Here is a 21286-nt window from a genome sequence, read left to right as displayed (position 1 = left end):
GAGGTGTTCGGGGGGGAGGGAGGGGTTCGGGGGGGAGGGAGGGGTTCGGGGGGGAGGGAGGGGTTCGGGGGGGAGGGAGGGGTTCGGGGGGGAGGGAGGGGTTCGGGGGGGAGGGAGGGGTTCGGGGGGGAGGGAGGGGTTCGGGGGGGAGGGAGGGCTTTGGGGGGGAGGGAGGGGTTCGGGGGGGAGGGAGGGGTTCGGGAGGGGGGAGGGGGGTGTTCGGGGGGAGGGAGGGGGGAGGTGGTGAGGGAGTGAGAGGGAGGGAGGGAGGGAAAGATGGAGGGAGAGAGGGAGGGAGCATAGGTTTAATTTGCACGGGACAAGGTTTAAAGGAAGTGTACGAGGCAAGCTTTTTTTTTTTTCACACAGAGGGTGATGGGTGCCTGGAACGCGCTGCCGGGGGAGGTAGTGAAAGCAGATACGATCGTGACTTTTAAGAGGTTTACATGGATAGGATGGGAATAGAGGGATATGGTCCCCAGAAGGGTATGGGGTTTTAGTTCAGACAGGCAGCATGATCGGTGCAGGCTTGGAGTGCCGAATTGGCTGTTCCTGTGCTTTATTTTCTTTGTTCTCGTCAATGGGAACATAGGAACAGATGTGGGCCATTCAGCCCTAAGCATGTTCTGCCATTCAATTTGATCATGATTGGTCTATGACTTAATTTACCTCAACACTCTTACCTAACAAAAGTCTATGATTTTTCGTTTGAAATTTTCAACTGACCTAGTCTCAATAGCTTTTTGGTGAAGAGCTTCAGATTTTTAATACCTTTTTATGACAAAGTGCTTCCTTACATCACCCTAATTGTTCTGGACTTTCCCACTAGAGTAAACACTTTCCTCTTGATCTGCCCTATCAAATTCTTTCATTAGCAAAAACACCTCAATCAGATCACCCTTCAATCTTCATAGTAAAGGGAATATATATGTGTATATATATATATATATATACATCAAAGCCAGGATGTCAAAGCATATGTTTACAATAAAGTTGTGGATGGCAAAGGCCTTCTTTACAAGTGAATGGACACTCTGAAGGTAATTGTGGAGGGGGAGGGAGGTTGTCATCATGCTCCAATAAATATTACAAGTTTGCCACAAGTGGAATCTAAACAAAATTATTTTAAAGAGATCAAGAGGAGTGTTGTTTGAAAGTTGCAACTCGTCTAGCTTCACTTGGGAACACGATATATACACAATTGTAGTACTTCTGGGCAATTCAGAATTTATTCATTTGCCTTATGCATTGGCGTATCGACGAACGTAAAAGCCAACAGTGTGTTTAGATGCTCGTTACCTGTTTATCCTGCAGATCCGAGGAGAGCTCATAGCTTTCTGACAGTGATCTGGAGCGCTTGATTGCGTCTTCCTCGGCTTGCTTTCGTAGAATGGAGGTGGAATGTTGAAGCTTCGGCCGCCTCGGACGCTGCTGACCAGGTGAGGCAGGAAATGATACCAAAGATGAACCATCAAACTGGTCAGGGCTGGCAGCAGCGCTGTGAGTTATTGGACCCTGGCTGTAGCTTGAAGGGCTGTCGAGAGAGGTGCCAGTCTCACTTCCTGGAGCATCACCCTCCACACTAAAAGGAAGGAAAACAATTCAGATCAGCAACAAGCAGAAAACTTGTTTTGTTTTACCCATTCACTCAAGATCTAAAGATTTGCTTGGGTCAGTGGCACATGATTGGAAAGACAGTTAATATAAAATTACCACGTGCATCAGTCTTGGGGTTTTCCGATTATAAAACAGTTCAAAGTACAGATCGGTGTGTGTGCAAAGCCACAGAATATTCAAATACTCGAAAAGGATCAAGGTAGTTATTTCAGTTGGATAGTTCTGGGAGAATACCTAACTTCAGCCAGCGGCAGCCAAACTTGCGTTCCTTCAGCTGAAAGCAAAGTTTAAAACAAACTTAAGTTCTGCCACAGTGATCCAACATTCTCTCCTTATCAACGCGAATCAACAAAAACACATTTTTAAAAAACACAACTACGTCCGCATACGCAGCATTCTTCTCTAATATCCTTCAAAAGGTAATTTGAAAGATAACATTACATGATTGTATCCTATCGTTTTACCCCTTTCTGACAACTGAAACAAGCCTGCGAAAAGAGGGTGGTGCTAATCTCATCCTGCAAGTACATTTCTTCCATTACTTTCCTGACCTTTGGAGCAATGGCAAAGCAATTATCTTTTATGGTATGCATGAAAGCATCCAGGATACAGTTCAAACAGATATCGGAGGTAATTCAGATTTCTCTTTTAAAAAATGAATATGTTGCAGATAGAATGCATTTTAAAGAAATTTAGAAAGCTAAAAAGCAAGGTGAAAATTTGTAAATAAGAAGGATAAAAACATTCTATGCCAACATTACATTAAGGCACGTATTTTTTCAAGAATCATTCTGCAAAAAAAAAATCAGCATGTAGCAGAAAAGTATTTGGATAAATTGCTCCCAAGAGTATTTTGCAACTTTTCATCTTTCAACGGCTTAACGGCAGGAGAAAAATGAAGAACTGCAGGAATAATAAATGAATGCACTTTTATATCCTCACTGAACAAGACTATCATTTGGTAGGATCTCCAGCAGAAACACTAATTGCAAACAAAATAAAAGCAATAGGTTTTTTCCTTTCGGACCAAATGAAAATTCACCAATGGACTCGAGTTTGCACCAACAGTTAACACGGTTTAGCAGCATAAAGCCCTTACTAATCTAAGCAGGAAACAAAAATAAGGTGGATCGTCAATGCCTTGTGCAAGCGTGGCAGAATTTGAATTTAAAATGATCCCCAGGTGGCACTGATCATGGGTAGCCCAGAACCTGGAGGAGTTTCTGATGTTGACCATTGCAGGGTGCAGACAACAACCGCTTGCCTCGACTTCACAAAACGTGCTTGATATTCTTCAGTTCTAAAATTTAGCTACCAAAAAGTTCCCTTTTGTCACAGTTATGCGCAGGATTACCAAATACATTATTTTTCTACCACCTATTTTACACTGCAGATTTGCAGCACGTTTTGAAATAATTGGTACTGCATTCGCTGAGGATTTCTTCCCTCCATCACTGAATTTCTAATAGCCATCGTTCACCACAGTTTGAAAACTGATTCCAATCGCAGTATCCGCTGTATCAGTATCACTGTATCTTAAATGTCTGGCCCTGGCGAGAGCGTCAGTCTAACTCTGCAAGACAAACTCTTGAATTCAAACAAACTTTTTAATTATTTGCTTCAACTACTCCTGTCTCAGAGAAGTGTTCTATAACCCTGCCATACTATGCTCTGAAAATTGTGACGTTGCAGGAGAATGGAAAATACAACTACAATGACGCAAATGCATAAGGGAAGAAAATACATCCTTTTATCTTAAATTAAATCTGCAGGAAGGACACAAATCACACATTTATGTGGAGCGTACTGGATATTTCGAAACTGTTCTGGGCAATATATGCGAAGGGAACACCCAAGATATTTTAATCCTATTCAGTGCGTGAGCTTATACCCAAAGTCATATCCTGATAACAATCCCAAATCATTTCATTCAGTGCTTGATAATGAATAAACCATGGGTTTACTTAGTCATTTAATATAAGAAATCAATTATTCAGTATAGAGTAGACAAGTTTCTCTTTGCACATCAAGCAATGGGATTAGCTGCCTCACAATGACCTCAGTTTCTGCGAAATGTTCTTTGGAGGAAGGGGAGTGGGACAAAAAAATAGAAAAAGAGGTAGAGGTAGAGACAGCAAACAAAAGGTGGAAAAAAACTTCATAGTTATTGGTGAGATTACATAGAGTTAGCAAACTCTTTCCTCGTAATAATTTTCTTGATAATAGATTAATTTTTTAAAATCCCAAATAAGGATCCCAAATCTGCATCTACTTTTGCTTGGCACCATATCACGCTTTTTAAGCGAACTATATCTACAAGAATCAGTAGAATAGAAGTTTCGGTCTACCTTTAGGAAAGTCTAGAATATATTTAAACAGCAGGGGTAGAATTTGAAGGACGGTGAGCGGTTGGCACTGCCATCCCGAGAGTCAGTGCCTAATGTGCAGACAATGACTCTCGAACGCCCATTGTTGTTTAACACTCACTTGAGCGTTGGTTGGCAGTGGGCAAGACTTCCATCTGCCCTCAGAAGGAAGTTCCACCCGTGAGTGCAAAATTGGCTGACAGCTCTTCAATACGGCCAGGCACAGCGCTGCAGTGGCCAGAACTGGTACTGCAGTGCTCTTCTCAAACTATGCCCTGGGGCCCTTGAAAAGGTAAGTCCTGGGGGGCAGGAGAGTTGGGGTCTCCCAGCGGGGTCGGGGTCGGGGCAATCGCAGCTTCAGAACTCCAGAACAACAGGTCCAGAGCTCCAACGTCCCATGGGGAAGGCAGCGCCCCAACTCTGGGGGGGCCTCAAGAATGAGGTATCCACCGCCCCCCCCCCCCCACCTTCCCACCAGAGATGGAGAAAAGTTTAAACATTTTTCTACCTTAACTGCACCCGCCAGCCTAAAAATGGAGGCAGGAAAAGGCCCTGAAGAGGCTGCTTCGGTGCCTTAGTAGGTGAATGGGCGGGCTTCCTGCCCAAGGCCCGGTCAGCCTAAGCGTGAAACTGTATCTGGGTTTGGGCAGGTGGGTTCCCGGGGGAATCCCATCTATTCAATTTTACCCACCCTCCCCCCCCCGCCCCCCCGCCAAAACTGCCTCAGAACCCAACTTGGGGTGGGGGAGGGGGAAAGAGGTAGAGTAAAATTTTGTCCTGCTGGTCCTTTAAATGGGTCAAGTGACTTTGGCCAGGAAAAGAGTCCAGACCAACTATCCAATGTTATAATGCACAACTGGCAGCAGCCACAGCAACAGGAAAAACTATGCTTCTGTTTGAAACAAAACAATACTCTGGAATGTTAAGCAGCATTGAAAGCTTTGTTGGACATTTGTTCACAATTTACTCTTGTGCAGTAAGATTCTGATTTTCTTCCCCCAACACATGGGTACAGCAGCACAGTAGTTTAATTACTGGACCAACAATAGAGGTCTAAACTAGTAAATCTAAGGTTCAAATCCAATCTTGGCAGCTGAAGACTTTAACATGGCAGAAACATTTTTTTAGAAATAAAGACAGGATATCAGTAAACATGATTATAATTGGCATTCCTTCAGGGAAGGAGCCCGAGTTGACCTGTTTTATTTGATTGCAGCCCCACGCCTGTGTAATTGTCATTTACTTGTCCTGTGAAGCTACAATTGAATGAAAACTGTTTGCAACAATTCAAGGCGAGCCCAGAACTTTCAGTTCAGGCTAACTGTGGATGAATAATAAATGCCAGCTTTTCTAATAAGTGGCTGACAGGTTAAGACAGTGATTCCAAAACATGGCTGAAATTCTCTGACTGTTCATGCCCCACCGTCGCTGCAAGCGTGGACAGCGAATTTGCCACTCAGCCAAATCTCCGTTCACTGCAGCGGGACCAGAGAACTCACCGGTGTGAACCGTTGGAAAATCCTGGCCCATATTATTGCTGACCCACTCATTCAGAGATTCCGGCCCCATGCTCAATCTCCTCACTTGAGGAAAAAAAAGGAAAAGGAAATTGGCCTTGGTGTAAAATAGGATGCTGCATTGCTATGCCTCCACTCTGCATTCTGGGCAAAGACTAACGCCACTCTACCCCTGCCCATCGTCTAGATTTTTCCCATTGAGAAAATATTATTTTCTCAGATAATGTAATAGTTTGAGATAAAAGGCAACATAAATAGTGGAGCACCACTACTACACAACTGAATAAACTTAGAAACATAATCAAACATTTGACGACTCATCCCTATGATTAGGAGGAGCCTACTTGCCAACACACAAATTATTTCAGGTTTGGGGAGTTTCAAATGCTGCAATAAACCAGGTTTGTTACAAAAGAACATGTGAAATAGGAGAAGAGTTTGTCCATAATTTCCCCACAAGCCTGCTCCAGTATTTAATGCTATGGCTGATCCTCGACTTCAACTATTCCACCTGACCCTTATACCCCTCGATGCCCTTTTAGTGCAAGAATCTATCAATTTTAGCCTTGAACCAAGCCACTTTTATATCCAACTTTCAATGTTCCCCTGGATCCCTAGGTTGATATTCTTTTAACCGGTATAGGCCATCAAATTGTGATGTTAGTGTACCTTTAAGGTTTTTTAAAAAAAAACATGATTTCTGTAGCTCACAGCTTCAGTGATGTCATTGTTGTGGGCTTGATGATGATGAGTCCTTTTATTACAACTTAAGTGGCTTAAATGGGGTTGTGTTAACTCTAGGATTAGTTTTATGATCCTGCATTGTTAGGACGGTGGTCATGTGTTTTTGGACAGTGTTTTTCTTTCCTTTTCAGTATGGAGCAACAGGTTTTTAGTTTTAGAAGGGACAGCAAGTTAAAAAGAAGTGTTTTCCCTCTCTCCCTGTTGTTTTGAAAATTCTGTTGGTTCGCTGAAAACAAAATCTTGTTTTTCTGAAGGGTGAAAATCTGCTGTTGTTGGGGGCTGGACCAGAGCCTCTCTGGTGTTTTGGGAAGCTGTCTTGTCTTCACACTGTTCGGCGTGAATCCAGAGAACTCCAGACTTCAACCAAAGGACTCAATTCCCATTATCACATGAGCAGTAGACTTTGCTGTATTGAACCTGTTTAAAGGGTTTTGTCTATGGCAAGGGCTTTGGTTTGATTGGAAAACATGATATATCTTTAAGGGTTATACATTATGGTGGTTGTTTTGCTTCTTGTTTGTAATTGTCTTACTATGGATGTTAACTATAGTCTTAAATAAACATTGTTCGATAAAAGCTCCCTAGTGGGTCACTTGAATCATACCTGAAGAGCAACATCTTATGCTTATAGTAGCCAAATTCAAGATGCAAAACTTGTGATCCAGGCAGGCTCCATAGAACATTTTGGAGTTTCTGACTGGAACCATAACAAAATGCAGTGGATTTGTCTTGCAGGGGTGGGGGGTAAAGAGGGTCCCATCACTTCTGGTAAGCCTTGTGTTTTATATAGTGAAGTTGGGTTCAAAATCATCTTCTCTACTGTAACTTTGCCCATCTCACTTTTGGTATGCTCTTTTTATATTCTTCTAGAAGCTCTTACAATCTTTTTTTATATTTTTAGCTAGTTTAATCTCCCATATTCTATTTTCTTCCTGTATCAATCTTCTGGCTATTCTTTTCTGTCATCTAAAACTTCCAATCTTCAGGTATACCACTCTTCTTGACAATATTGAGACTCGCCTTTTAATCCAACACTGAGCCTATTCATTTAGCCACAAATGGATGTATTTTTCTATGGATTTACTTCTCAATGGAACAGATTAAATTGAGAATAATGGAATATTTCTTCGAGTGTTCACCATTGCTCTTCTTCGGTCTTACCTTTTAATCAAATTTCCCAAACTATCTTAGCCAATAGGTCCCCAATAACTTTGTAACTGGCTTTATTCAAGTTCAATACTCTAGTATTACCCTTTTCCCCATAGCCCTGCAAATCTTTCCTTTTCAGATAATGATCTAATTTCATTTTGAAAGCCTCAGTTGACCCTGTCTCCATCAAATTCACAGTCGATGCATCCCAGATCCTAACCACCCACTATAAGAAAATACTTCATTTGCCTATCTCCTTAAATCTGTGCCCTCTGGTTCTCACTCTTTCAACCACTGGCAACAGTTCACTTTATATGTTTAAAATTGCCTTTTTAGAAGGTCCCCTCATTTATTAATGCACCATCCAACAGTATAGCATTCCACTAGGCAGTCCATCAACAACTCCCCCAATGTTTCCTTCCACTTGTTATTTCTTATCTCCACCCATACTGACTTTACTTCATGTTCTTCCGAGCCAAGAACTTTCTGCCCCTCTGTCATACTTCATTACCATGGCTATCCCACCCCTCCTTTTCCATTTCCTTTGTCTTTTTGAAATAAGTACCCTGATGTATTTATTTCCCAATGCTCTGAAGACTCTGTTCCACTCTCCACAAATGCTGCCAGGCCTGCTGAGTTTTTCCAGCATTCTTTGTTTTGATATATTTCCCTGAACTTGGTCACCATGCAACCAGTGTCTCTGAAATGGCTATTAGGACAAAACCATTTGATTTGTGTCATTCGTTTGTGTATCTTGTTATGAATCCTTCAGGTATTTAGATAAAGCACCTTTAGTTTTAACTTTTCACTACACTTCACTGATTCGTTCTTATTCAATGGCTTCCTAGCCCTTCCCGTCATTCTGTTTATCTTTACCTAAACTGTGACATAACTCAGCGGTCATGACTTTTCCCTTTGGATTTACAAGTTTTCCCTTATTTGAACCCTACCCAAATTATATATTAATTTTAAAACCTTATCTGCACATCTGTAATATTACAGTGGAAGTTAATTCATTGATATAAATGCAGATGCCACAAATGTAAAAGGAATTTTTATGAGGTGTTAAGGGAGGGTTCATTTTATCACTTCAACAGTTTTCCGCATCGTGTATTCACAAAATCCTTTTGCAGAATAGACCCTCCTCAACATGCCAACCTTTCAGATATGGTATTTTAGGTTCTTATAACTGATCTGTCAAGTTCCATAATTAGCAGTAGTCGGAATGAATGTCCCCAAGCAATGTCAGAATGAATCCAATGAGAAGTGAAGAAACAAATCCATCATTGCTAGTGTATTCTATTCCGAAGTGAATAAATCTGTTTTAGAATTATTTTTCCCCACATTCATCCCTCACTTTCTTGGAAGTGCCAATTCCTGCAGAACCAGATTTCGAATTCTATGTGTAACAGCAGCCCCCTCGTATTTTACCCACGTAGTCCCTTAGTGATCGAGTATATCAGACATTTGTCGCTAAATATCACAACCAAGTTAATCCTGTTCTCATGCTATGTCCAAAATGGACATTTTTGCAGAAGTGGTCACTGAAAGTCAACAGAAGTGGGGACAGACATCAGAATAAAAGGAAAGAAAAACAATTGTCAATGATGTTGCAGTCAGTTGAAGCAGACCAACTCCCTTCATTGCAGTGGTTAACTAATTTAGCATAGAACACAAGATCCTTCTAGTCTACATGACTCACTTTCACACTTGGATGATTTACCTACTTATGCATTACTTGAATACCTCTGGTAGTTAAACAACTGCCATTTATATAGTGCCTTTAGTAAAACATTGTGTGTTATGGTGAAAGTGGCAAAGGCAAAACATTCCTGTTTTTAAAAAATTCTGTAAGTTGAGTTGGTTACATGCTATGAATCTGCAAGATTCCCTTTTCAACAATGATTTTCATCATCCAAATCCCATGCCATCTTTTGGAAGGGTGGTTGGGATCACGGTTTCAAATCGAATAGATCAGTATATAAATCCATCAGTAGTGCATGACCTCCATTTAAAAGGTCATTTTGCACTAGCTCTGCAGAATTGCTAGATTTATACACAAGACATTCGAAAATCGAGAAATAGCAACTGTGATCAGTTTCCAAGCAACATAGGCTGGTCTGACTGTCAAATCGCATTGATCCAAAAATATATGACCCAGTGTTTTAATCATTCACAAGCTACCTTGTAAAAAATAATCAGCAATATTTAAAAATGTTGACATTAGAAAAGTAGCACCGTATAACAAAGTTCCTGCTCCAACGCATCAATGCACTGCGATCAAAACAAGGAGTAATGGAACACAATGCGGAGCAAGATGAGGAAGCGCTCTGACTTCTAAAACAGTATTAACAAAACCCATTCTCACCTGCTGAACCTGTGGGGTGTACTGAACATGGTGCAGATGAACACCTGGTTCACCTAGATGCACTAACAGTCAAATGATACTGCACTTGATAATCCAGAAAGCCAGGATGAAGCAGTGTCTGAGACTGTGCCAAAACTGAAAGCTTTTCCGACTCCATTCTGATATTTAAAATGCCAACCTGCCTCGGATCTTGTCAAAGCTGAGTGTACGAGCGCATTCCTGCTCAAACTGTTGTGAAGGGATTGATCTTCTCCACAGCTGAGGCAAGTGAATACAATACAGTAATTGTTCTAATGTTATTTCTTGCTGCTTCTTTCATCGCAAGCTCGAGTCTTCAGCTGCTCAGAACCACCAATCAGAAAGGAGTGCGACATAGGATGACATAGCCTGCAGATAAAATCCAGCTTTTTTTTTATGTTTATGCTTCGCAGGAAATCAAGCATATCCTGCTATTTCCATTTGCTATTTCCCTTATCATGGGTTTCATTTTCTGCTCGATTCATTTTACGTTCTGAACATATACAAAAATAGCTTAGACAAAAAGGAGCCTCTGTGGTAACAACATTTTAATCAGAGTAAATGCTGCCAAATGTATAAATAGTCAGTATGTCCATGGAATTTCAAAAATATTTCTGATGAGAGAACATTGATACGCCAACTTCAACATTATCGTTACTGAATTACGCTGGCTTTTGCATCTAAACATCAATTTGAGCTCATCAGACTCCACAACAGAGTCCGAAATGCCAGTTTTTCTCTGAAGTGTTGACTGAATGAATACGAGCCCCATTTTTCCTATAGTCCTCAAGCAGTACAGCACTGATGTATAATATTCCAGATTATTTCTGTAGTACAGATTTCTAAGAGATGTATTGCAATAATCTGGTTCTCGGCATTCACATGAGGCTTGCACTATTATAAAATCCTGTCTGCTGCTGTTAACAATCGAAAATCTGGGAGTGGGCTGTTTATTTTACAGCACGAGACGCCATACTGCTCTTCTGCAAGAGATAAATGTGCATGTGATTAGGAGGTTGGTCCTGCATGATCATTCAGTTGTAAATAATCAGAAGTGAAATTCAAACCCAAAGGAAAAACACGTGGAGGAAATGTAAGGGGAAACCTGGAAATGAACTGCAGGCCTCAGTACAGCACTGCTCCTGAAGCAATTCATTGAAATATGTGATTACATTTCTCCAAAAGCGTGGAATCCAGCATATCGGATTCACGCTTTGCTGAAGGTACCATGCAACAAAGCAAATTCAAATTTACAGCAGGGAAAAGCCTAATGAACAAAAGTATTACTAATAATGCTTACAAACAGTCCAAAACAAATACTTGTACAGCTGCACCAAGTCAAATATATGGACTTTATCAAATCAAATTACACTAGAGCTTAGAGAACCACAAGCAGCAAAAATAATCACATCTTATAAAGCAAACAAGCTTCTTCACTGGCAAGGAATAAGATGCGACCACTACATATATTAACTGCTGTGTTGCTGTCTCCACAGATATATCAACCTGCATAGCAGTCTCATTGCTGAACAAATGAAAGCAAACCATTAATAGTGAACACTGGAGTGAGACTTCTTAAATAGCAAAACATCATTCAGTTCCAACAACTCAGAATATAATTTTAAACCTTAATCTGATAAATATTTCCTTGTATCTGAACATAATCCTGTTTCCCTGAATGAATCAGAAGCATTTATTACCGCATTTATAGAATGCCTTTGACCGATTATGTACTCGAGAGCTCCTTCATAAAATCTGCAAATCAAATATACCACAAATCAGAAAAGCGCTTTAACGTAGAAATCCCCTAGGTGCTCTAAATGTAATTTATGCACATTTAGCTTTAACTGAAAAGGTCTTTCGAAGCCACAATTCATCTCATGGTGCTTTATCAGCCCAAGGTGCAAATGCTCAATCCAAATTGTCTTGAAAATTTATAAAGACGTATTTTTTCTGTGACATTCAAAAATCGTTCTGCATGCAGAAATAGTGCACAAAAAATATCCCGCAAACTATGCATGATCAGCGTCGATTTGCCAAAGGCCAATTAATTCCACTTCTTGTAGATTATAACCTGGGTTCTCGACAAAGTCAAATATGCCGCAAGAAAGTATGCACTGACAGGTTGAAAACTGTCCATTGCACAAAACGCTCCAGTGGTGCTTTCCCCACCTATTTGCCATACTGCAGACAACAAAATATCTGAAAGCTTACTATGGCCTTTACATTCAAACACATTTCAATTGGTATTACTGTACTGATAACTAAGCAGCAGTGCTCATCTTGTAGATGGCTGTAAAATGTATTCAAGTGTCCAGCTATTATTAAAATTAAATGCATCTTTTAACAATAATGCATCTACTTACAAGTACTTCTTCAGTAAAGGTTCAACTTTAAAAACAAAAGTTTTGCTGATCATTCTAATCCTAAAGGTGCAGTTTCATTCACAATAATGAAATAACAGACAATACATGCTTACCTCCTATCCAATTCAAGCTCCCGGAAAGACTGGGTTCTTTCCGACGTACAATGTAAACACCACATGGCTATAACAGTAAGTAGAAGGGGATGTCCAATGTCTTAGCAAAACACTAGTTCAGGTAAGCATTGTTTCACAATAAGGGTGTGAAGTGCAAAACAATGAGGGTGCATGTGGCAAAATCATGAGTGCTCCAACAGAACCCAGGAGACTCGAGCAGCTCAGTATACAATATCCTTTTGGCTTCAGGAGAAAATGAAATTCAACAGTGCACAGAGCAGGAAACGATTGGCCTGTTTGGGAGTGGTTGATTGATCCAGTTAATCAACCTGATTTGTTAAAAGCTTTTCCCAGGGAGGTATTTGCCACTGGAAGGCAATGCTGTAATCATATTTGATGCAGATTGTCAGTGCAAACAGCAATACAACTGGGAGTTGGTCCATGTGATGTTGTGTAGGCAGCTCTATTAATAGACGCTTTCAGACTGATAAATGTTAAAGTCTGTCTTTACCAATTTATTGATACCATTCAGCTTTGCGCAACTATAGTTGTCTGCAGCTGAAGGAGATAGGTTGCCTTATCCTCAAGGTTTGTTAACCCTTTCAGGAATGCACAAATTGTACTTGTAATCACATTTCGGAAGGTATAAATTGCTTGCTCTCCTGCATTTGCAATTCAATCCGACTTTAATTTTAAGGGAATAGAAAACATAATAGCTTTTCAAAGAGTCATTGCCTTCATGACAAAATTCAACAAACCACTTTCTGCTGGGTGAAGTTTCTACATAATATTGTGTTTTTAAAATTATTTTATGGGATGCCAGCGTCACTGGCTAGGCCAGCATTCATTGCCCATCGCTAATTGCCCTGGAGAAGGTGGTGGTGAGCTGTCTTCTCAAATCACTGTAGTCCACGTGGTGTAGGAACACAGACAGATGTTAGGGAGGAAGTTACAGGATTTTGACCCAGCGATAGTGAAAGAACGGCAGGCGATATATTTCCAAGTCAGGATGGAGATGCATTTTTAACCAATTCACTTGGTGATAGCGCTTTGTAAGGTTGTGCACCTCATTGGTTGGAGGTTTCCTAACAGGCACAATGGACAGCTGGATCGGAATTTTACCGCCCCGCCCGCCACAGAGCGGATGAGGGGCGAACAACGGGAAGGTCCATTGACCTCGGGCGGGATTTTACGGTTTCAGGACGAACGAGGCCATAAAATCCTGGTCATGATCTCTTTTTACACTCTATCATTCTCTGATTTAATGAAGCTGGTGCACTTTTTAAACTAAGCCCTCAAACATCTGTAGTACCATTTTGAGCATTGCATTTAGAACTGCTCAGTATACTCCAATCATTTCTAAATCAAAATACACAAATCAGCATTTTTGTTTAAAGGAACAACCAAATGACATCGAAAAAAATCCCTCACTGATTGTAGGCCTGCTAATTCTTGATTTCTGGGTCAGCTTGCTGTCTGAATCAAGCAAAAGCCCATCATGTTTAAGTCTCCATGCTAATGCGGAAAATTCGATCTGTAGGGTTTCAGCTCGTTTTGATGTGGAGTGCAAACTCTCTCCTTGTACAGTCTACCTACTGAGAGTCATTGCTTAGGGGCTCCCTCGTATATACAAGGGGACTATTAAAACTACACAGCTTACCAATGTAGTGCTGGCAAGCTTTCAACTGTCTGTTCAGCTAGGATGACTCCATCAATTATTGGCTTACAGCATCGCCAAAGTTGTTTTGGAAGAATCCTGGGATCTCTGGAATTCCCTCAATCTGCCTGGTTCAGGTATTAACTCACCAAATCTGCTCCACCAGGCAGCATTGGTTCTGAACCTTTCTCACCAGCTTGGGACCAACTCAATCCATTGACCTCCTATTCAAGATGCATAGTCATTAGATGACTGTAGAATACATGTTTGAGCCTTCAAAAGCTAGGCATTGGGTTGTAGGGGCTTCACATAAATGATGTGGTTAGAGCACCTCTAAGTTCGTTATGGAGACTATAACTGACCCAGATTTTATAGTAAAATGTGTCCACCATCACAAAATGGGTAATTTACAGTGGTGTTTTCAGGTAATATCTGAAACAAAGCATATTAGACTACCTCAAACTTTCCTGGTTGGCAAGCTACAAAATAAGTATGAAAAGCACTTGGGAAAAATGCAATAACTATTTCCAAAAGTGACAGAAGAAAGAGGGCACAACTATCAAGAGAGAGCGATGAGGCTGGGGTTCTTTTCTCGAGAAAACACCGAGAGGTAACCTGATAGAGGTCTTTAAAATGAAATGATATGACAGAGATAGAGGAGAAATTTCCACTTGTGGGAGAGTCCAAAATCAGTAGTCATAAATACAAGATAGTCACTATTAAATCCCCGTAAGTGATTCAGGAGAAACTACTTTACTCAGCATGGAGTTTACTATGACTGAGTGGTGAGACAAATAGCATAGATACATGCAAAGGGAAGCTAGATGAGAACATAAGGGTGAAACGAACAGAAGGCAAATGTTGACAGGGTGAGTGGGGGGAGGCTCATGTGCAGCACCCAGCACAGATATACTGGGCCAAGTTGTTTACTTCTGTGTTGCAGAATTCAATGCAGCTTCACATAAAATGGCTCCCACAGTATAGCGAATAATCAGCAGCTACATTTGATATACGAGTGAAGTGTACATCTTGGTAAATTACCTTATTTGACAGTGTAATTTTCTGGTCAATTACTCTGCAGTAACTATGCAAGATTCTGCAAATGCATCTTTTATTTTTAAAGGGTACAAATTTCATTTAACAAAAATTACATGTTACATTACTGGGCAGCACGGTGGCACAGTGGTAAGAATAGAATAGAAACCCTACAGTGCAGAAGGAGGCCATTCGGCCCATCGAGTCTGCACCGACCACAATCCCACCCAGGCCCTACCCCCACATATTTACCCACTAATCCCTCTAACCTACGCACCTCAGGACTCTAAGGGGCAATTTTTAACCTGGCCAATCAACCTAACCCGCACATCTTTGGACTGTGGGAGGAAACCGGAGCACCCGGAGGAAACCCACGCAAACACGAGGAGAATGTGCAAACTCCACACAGACAGTGACCCGAGCCGGGAATCGAACCCAGGACCCTGGAGCTGTGAAGCAGCAGTGCTAACCACTGTGCTACCGTGCCGCCCCCTGTAAGCTCTGCTGCCTCAGAGTGCCAGAGACCCGATTCGATTCCAGCCTTGGGTGACTGTATGGAGTTTGCACATTCTCCCCGTGTCTGTGTGGGTTTCCTCCGCTGCTCCTGTTTCCTTCCACTGTCCAAAGATGTGCATGTTAGATGGTTTGGCCACACTAAATGGCCATTAGTGTCAAAAAATGTGTAGGTTAGGTGGATTTGCCTAAGGATGGGGTTATGGGGAATTTGGGCGGGGAAAAAGAGGCTGGGCCTGGGGTATGATCTTTTGGAGAGTTGGTGCAGATTCGATGGGCTAAATGGCTTCCTTGTGCACTGTAGGAATTCTATGATATGTTGTAAGGGGAGTCAAAAAATCATGTGACTTTTCTCAGTCCAACACCAGGATTTAGAATTTCAGATAACGCTTTACTCGGAGTGCCTTGATGTGTAATTCATGGTGCCAAAACTGGGCTGAAGTTGGAGCAAGTACAAATTGTGTTTCCGGCATTTAGAGACAACAAACAACAATTTGGCATGTTAGTTATTCACAATCATTGCTTATATGACAATGTTATTCCTTTGGACTCAGTTATCAAGGTTGCTTGATTTTGTTCTGGAGGACATGGTCAGTTTTGATTAAAAGCTGACACGGAGAGAGAGAGAGACATAAATGATTGTGTATTAAGTAAAATCAGTTTCTTGCATGATTATGGGATTAAAATGTTATGAGGGGAGTTCTAAATTTCAACAACAAGGTTGTCAACAAGGTTGTACAGAACTAACTTTTCCTTGACATAGATAGAAAAGTAGGATTATTTGGCAGCATGGTGGCACAGTAGTTAGCACAGCTGCCTCTCAGCGCCAGGGCCCTGGGTTCAATTCCCGGCTTGGGTCACTGTCTGTGTGGAGTCTGTGTGTTCTCCCCATGTCTGCGTGGGTTTCCTCCGGGTGCAATGACTCGAACAGGCGCCGGAGTGTGGCGACTAGGGGGATTTCACAGTAACTTAATTGCAGTGTTAATGTAAGCCTTACTTGTGACTCAAATAAATTTTATTTTGCTTTATCAAATATCATTTCTGAAGGAGCAAAGGAAAACTCAAAATGTGCAATTCCATTTACTGAATAATAATTTTGTCTATAATACTATGGAAGTACTTTATCTCGGTGTAAAACATATATGGAATATTGCATTATTTTGACTTGTTCTTTTTTCCCTTATCCTCTTTTCATATGGAAGCAAAGGCAGGGGGGCAAGGGATCAAATGAGCCCAGACATTAGGTCAGGGCATTGGTCCGTGGTCCAAATGAAAGGAAGTTTATTTACACATGTGGGGAAATTATCAACAATCTTAAATACCCATATGATGACTGCCAATTGGTATTTGTCACCTCCCTCTTTTGAACAGGTTAAAGGATATCCGAGAACGCATAAAGATCCTCTTATGTTTGCCAACAATTATGTTTTGAGTATTTATAAGTACTTATGAGTACTTGGGCGGCACGGTAGCACAGTGGTTAGCACTGCTGCTTCACAGCTCCAGGGACCTGGGTTCGATTCCCGGCTTGGGTCACTGTCTGTGTGGAGTTTGCACATTCTCCTCACGTCTGCGTGGGCTTCCTCCGGGTGCTCTGGTTTCCTCCCACAGTCCAAAGATGTGCGGGTTAGGTTGATTGGCCATGCTAAAATTGCCCTTAGTGTCCCGGGATGCGTAGGTTAGAGGGATTAGTGGGTAAATATGTAAGGATATGGGGGTAGGGCCTGGGTGGGATTGTGGTCGGTGCAGACTCGATGGGCCGAATGGCCTCTTTCTGTGCTGTAGGGTTTATAAGTTTCTAAGTACTGTAGAGCATTCTTCATACCGAAACAAATTTTCTCATTCAGTTGATGGAAAGTATTTAGGATGAAATTACACATAGAATTAGCTAATTATTTTGACTTGTGCAAATTAAACTCTGAACACCCAGATATTTCTGCAAAACCTTTGCAGTACGCATGATTTGAGAAATTTCTCCAAAGACTCGAATCTAACACATCGGTCCTTGTGAAACTGCTGTTCAACGTAGATGCATCTCATGTATTTTTACAGGGCTTGAGAGGGCGAGGTAAAATAAATTTCTTAAATTGGTATCGAGTAACACTGGGATACGGTTTCCTAGATGAGAGTAACTCTTTGGTATCTTTGGTAATTCTTTCGGTACCTCAGTGACTATTCTTTACTTATCATGGTACGTAGAATGCATTATCAGGCTGTTCATAGTTGAGTATCAGCATGCTATCCGACAATAGTGGATGTCATAGCTGAGACCCATCATGTCCTTAATTGTCATTCCACTAAGGGGTTACAAACAGTGATCAGAAACACGAAAGCTGAATAGTTTATCCCTTTTCAGCCTCAAGATGCTGTTGCCAACTATATTGCCGCAACAATCACAATGTCTGAGATTAGTTAATTTGGCATCAACCGAGGATAACTGCGTTGGTGCAGTTACCCTGAAGTGGTACAAAAACGACATGGCACTATGTACGTGAAAACACAATTAAATTTGTGACTGAGTAGGATTGAAAAATCACTAGATTTGCAAGCTTAAGCGTAACTTGATGCCCTGAGAAAAATGAAAACATTTAAAAATGACAAAGCCTGTGAGACTGAATATACAATGGCTTTTTTAAAAAATCAGCTCTTTTTGTCATTTCAGAACACCATACACATTAGTTTACACTGGTATTGACCAGACTTATGAGCCTCAAGATTGCTTTGTTCTGGATCATCAAATAGCAACTTAAAATCTGTATTTTCTGGTGAACAGTTATAATGTACTCACCAGCTGTGAGTATAAGGAAGAGGCTGTGGAATGCTAACCAAGGTATTACAGAACAGAAGGCAAGTCATCAGGGTGGGCGGGACAGAAGAGCATAAAAATTGCAGTTTCTGAGGATTCAACACTTTCTGCCGCCCCAGAAGCTTTGACTCCCTTATAGATCAAACATTTGTCTAATTCAGCCTTGAATATATTAAGTGACCCCGCCTCCACTGCTCTCTGGGGTAATGAATCCTAATGATCAATGACACTCAGGAAATTCATCCTCATCTCTCCCTTAAATGAGCTACTTCTTATTTTTAAATGGTGCCCCCTAGTTCTAGATACCGGATGAGGAGAAACATCCTCTGAGCATCTATCCTGTCAAGTGCCCTCAGAATCTTGCATGTTTCAATCTGATCATCTTGGATTCTTCTAAACTCTGCTGAGTATAGGCCAAACCTGCTCAAACTTTCCTCACAAGACAAACTGTCAAACTAGGAATCAACCAAATGAACTTTCTCTGAACTATCTCCAATGCAAAACATATTCACGAGATCAAAACTGTCTATACCGCTCCAGGGAGGTCTCACCAATGCCCTGTATGGCTATAGAAAGACATCCCTACTTTTATGCTCTATCCCCCTTGCAATGAAGGCCAAACTTTCATTTGCCTTCCTAATTACCTGTTGTACCTGCATGCTACCTTTGTGATTTATTTACTAGGACACCCAGATCCTTCTGTACCACAGCATTTTGCAATCTTTCTCCATTTAATTAATATTGTGCTTTTCTATTCTTCTTGCAAATTCACATTTTCCCACATTACATTCCAGCTGCCAAATTTTTGCTCACCCATTTATCTTATCTATATCCCTTGTCGAACTATTTGCATCTTTCCTACAAAGTGCTTTCCTACCTACCTTTGTCGCATCAGAAAATCTGACCACAATACAGTCATTCTCTTCACCCAAGTAATTAATATAAATTGTAAATAGTTGAGGCCTTGTTGTAATTTCAGTGGCAATCCACTAGTCAACAGTTTGCCAACTTGTAAAAGACAGATTGATTCTGACTCTCTGTTAGTTAGCCAATCCTCTATCAAGGTAATATGTACCCCAACACCATTTCTTACCTTGCGCAGTAACATTTTACGTGGCTCCTTCTTCAATGTCTTGTGGAAATCCAAATACCATAGACTCAGGCATATAAATTGACCATCAAAGACTCAAAAAAATCCCTCCAAACAAAGGGGAACAACTTATACGGTGAGTACACAACTAAACCGCTGGTGGGTGTGGGTGGTCACCATTTTGAGATGTCATCAGCATCTGATGTAAAGAGTGGGTGTATCTTAAATTCCAGTGCATCCTGCAAGACAGCCCATTTCATCTTCTTGATGCTGTGTGCCTGGTTCTAAGGTATTGGTAAGTAAAACACCTTTGTGGAGTGAAAAACTGAGGCCGAATACTGATGCGAGCACAGCACATCGAGGCTGAAAGGGGGGGTGGTGGGATGGGGATGTCAACTACACACAAAACATGATGTTTGACGATGAAAAAAAAGGGCCATTTTATACACTAGGTCAACTTATGCACCATGATTTATAATACACTACATCTAATGGTTCCCTTTTCTCCAGCCTTTGTGTTACCTCCTGGGGAGGCAGTGGCATAGTTGCTGGACTGGTAATTCCAGGGCGCCACACTGATTCTCTGGGGACCCAGGTTCGAATCCCATCATTGCAAATTAAAATCTGGAATTAAAAATCTGGTAATGACCATTGTCGATTGTCATAAAAACCCATCTGGTTCACTAACGTCCTTCAGGGAAGGAAATCTGCCGTCCTTACCTGGTCTGCCCTATATGCGACTCCAGATCCATAGCAATGTGGTTGACTCCTAGTACCGTCCAGGATGGGCAATAAATGCAGGCCCAAGCCAGCCACGCCCACATCCCATAAAAATGAATTAAAAAAACTCGAACAGTTCCCTGATTGGCCCACATTTTTACTATTTGTACGCCTATAGAAGTCATGGGGGTGAAAACAGAAAATACTGAAATTACCTAGCAGGTCAGGCGGCATCTGTGGAGACAGAAACAGAACTAATGTTTCAGGTGGTGATCTTTCATCGGAAGGGATAAGGAAGGGGAGGGGGGGGAAGGAGGGAAAGAAAGCGGGGGAACATGAAAGAGAATGCAAGGGAAAAAAGAAATGTGGACGAAGGGTCCTGGAGCAGGGAGGTACTGAGAGTTAATGATTTCCTTTTCTGACAGAAAAAAAACATTAACAGGAAAAATCAATTGGCCTACAACAAACGGCTCTAAACTGGCAAGCTCAATATCTGTCTCAACAGTTAAAAATCAGAGCGGTAACCAAATTCCCATCTTTTATTACTAAATCAGTAGTTGTTGGCAAAGGAAACGACCACCTCAAAGTCAAAAAAAATGCTTTCAAGATGAAAACAATAAATAAAAAGGCCACCACGCTGCAAGGCTTTTAATCCCAAATCAATTCTTTTTCAATTCTACCTCCAGGAAAGGTCAGATATCACCTGAGCTGAAGGTTGCAGTTATGTGGCAGCCAAAAATGTTGGCTGAAATAGACATCAAGAAATTAAGCTTGAAAATGCACACAACCTGACCCTGGAATCGAACTCTGGAGCTATGAGGCAGCAGTGCAAACCACTGTGCCGTCCTTCTGACCCAAACTAACTCTTAGCAAGACCACAGGAAAGCCACCAGTTACTTACTGATTTACAGTCTTCTTGTTTACTGTTTCCAAATTTGGTGTCACGTACTCATAATCTTGTCCCTTTATTTTGAGGTTACTCAATGTAATGGATAGCCATTAATTCAAACATAATTTGGAATAAAAGTTAAAAACGATTCTCTCTGAGAAAATGGGAAAAAGAATGAACGGGGGAATCCTTCCATGTACGAGCATAATGACTCACTTTCATTTATTCGTTCAAGGTATGTGGGCTTTTGCTGGCTCAGCCAGCATTTACTGCCCATCCCTAATTGCCCTCAAGTAGATGGTGGTGAGCTGTCTTCTT

At 41.3% G+C, this 21286-nt stretch overlaps 1 protein-coding gene across 7 annotated transcripts in view; it reads right to left on the bottom strand.

The window, feature by feature from the left end:
• The window catches only part of iqsec1a (IQ motif and Sec7 domain ArfGEF 1a), a 468491-nt gene that overhangs the window by 53057 nt on the left and 394148 nt on the right, over positions 1-21286 (bottom strand). For 6 of the 7 annotated variants that reach the window (XM_078209674.1, XM_078209681.1, XM_078209677.1 and 3 more), the window contains one exon: positions 1300-1582. In XM_078209674.1, coding sequence (XP_078065800.1) covers positions 1300-1582 — 283 coding nt within the window. Of the gene's footprint in view, positions 1-1299; positions 1583-9761; positions 9862-21286 lie in introns of those variants that run through there. The other variant, XM_078209676.1, reaches the window with a different exon arrangement.

This window comes from Mustelus asterias, chromosome 3 (genome assembly GCF_964213995.1).
Source record: "Mustelus asterias chromosome 3, sMusAst1.hap1.1, whole genome shotgun sequence".
NCBI lineage: Eukaryota > Metazoa > Chordata > Chondrichthyes > Carcharhiniformes > Triakidae > Mustelus > Mustelus asterias.
This window is presented reverse-complemented; position numbering and strand designations above follow the sequence as displayed.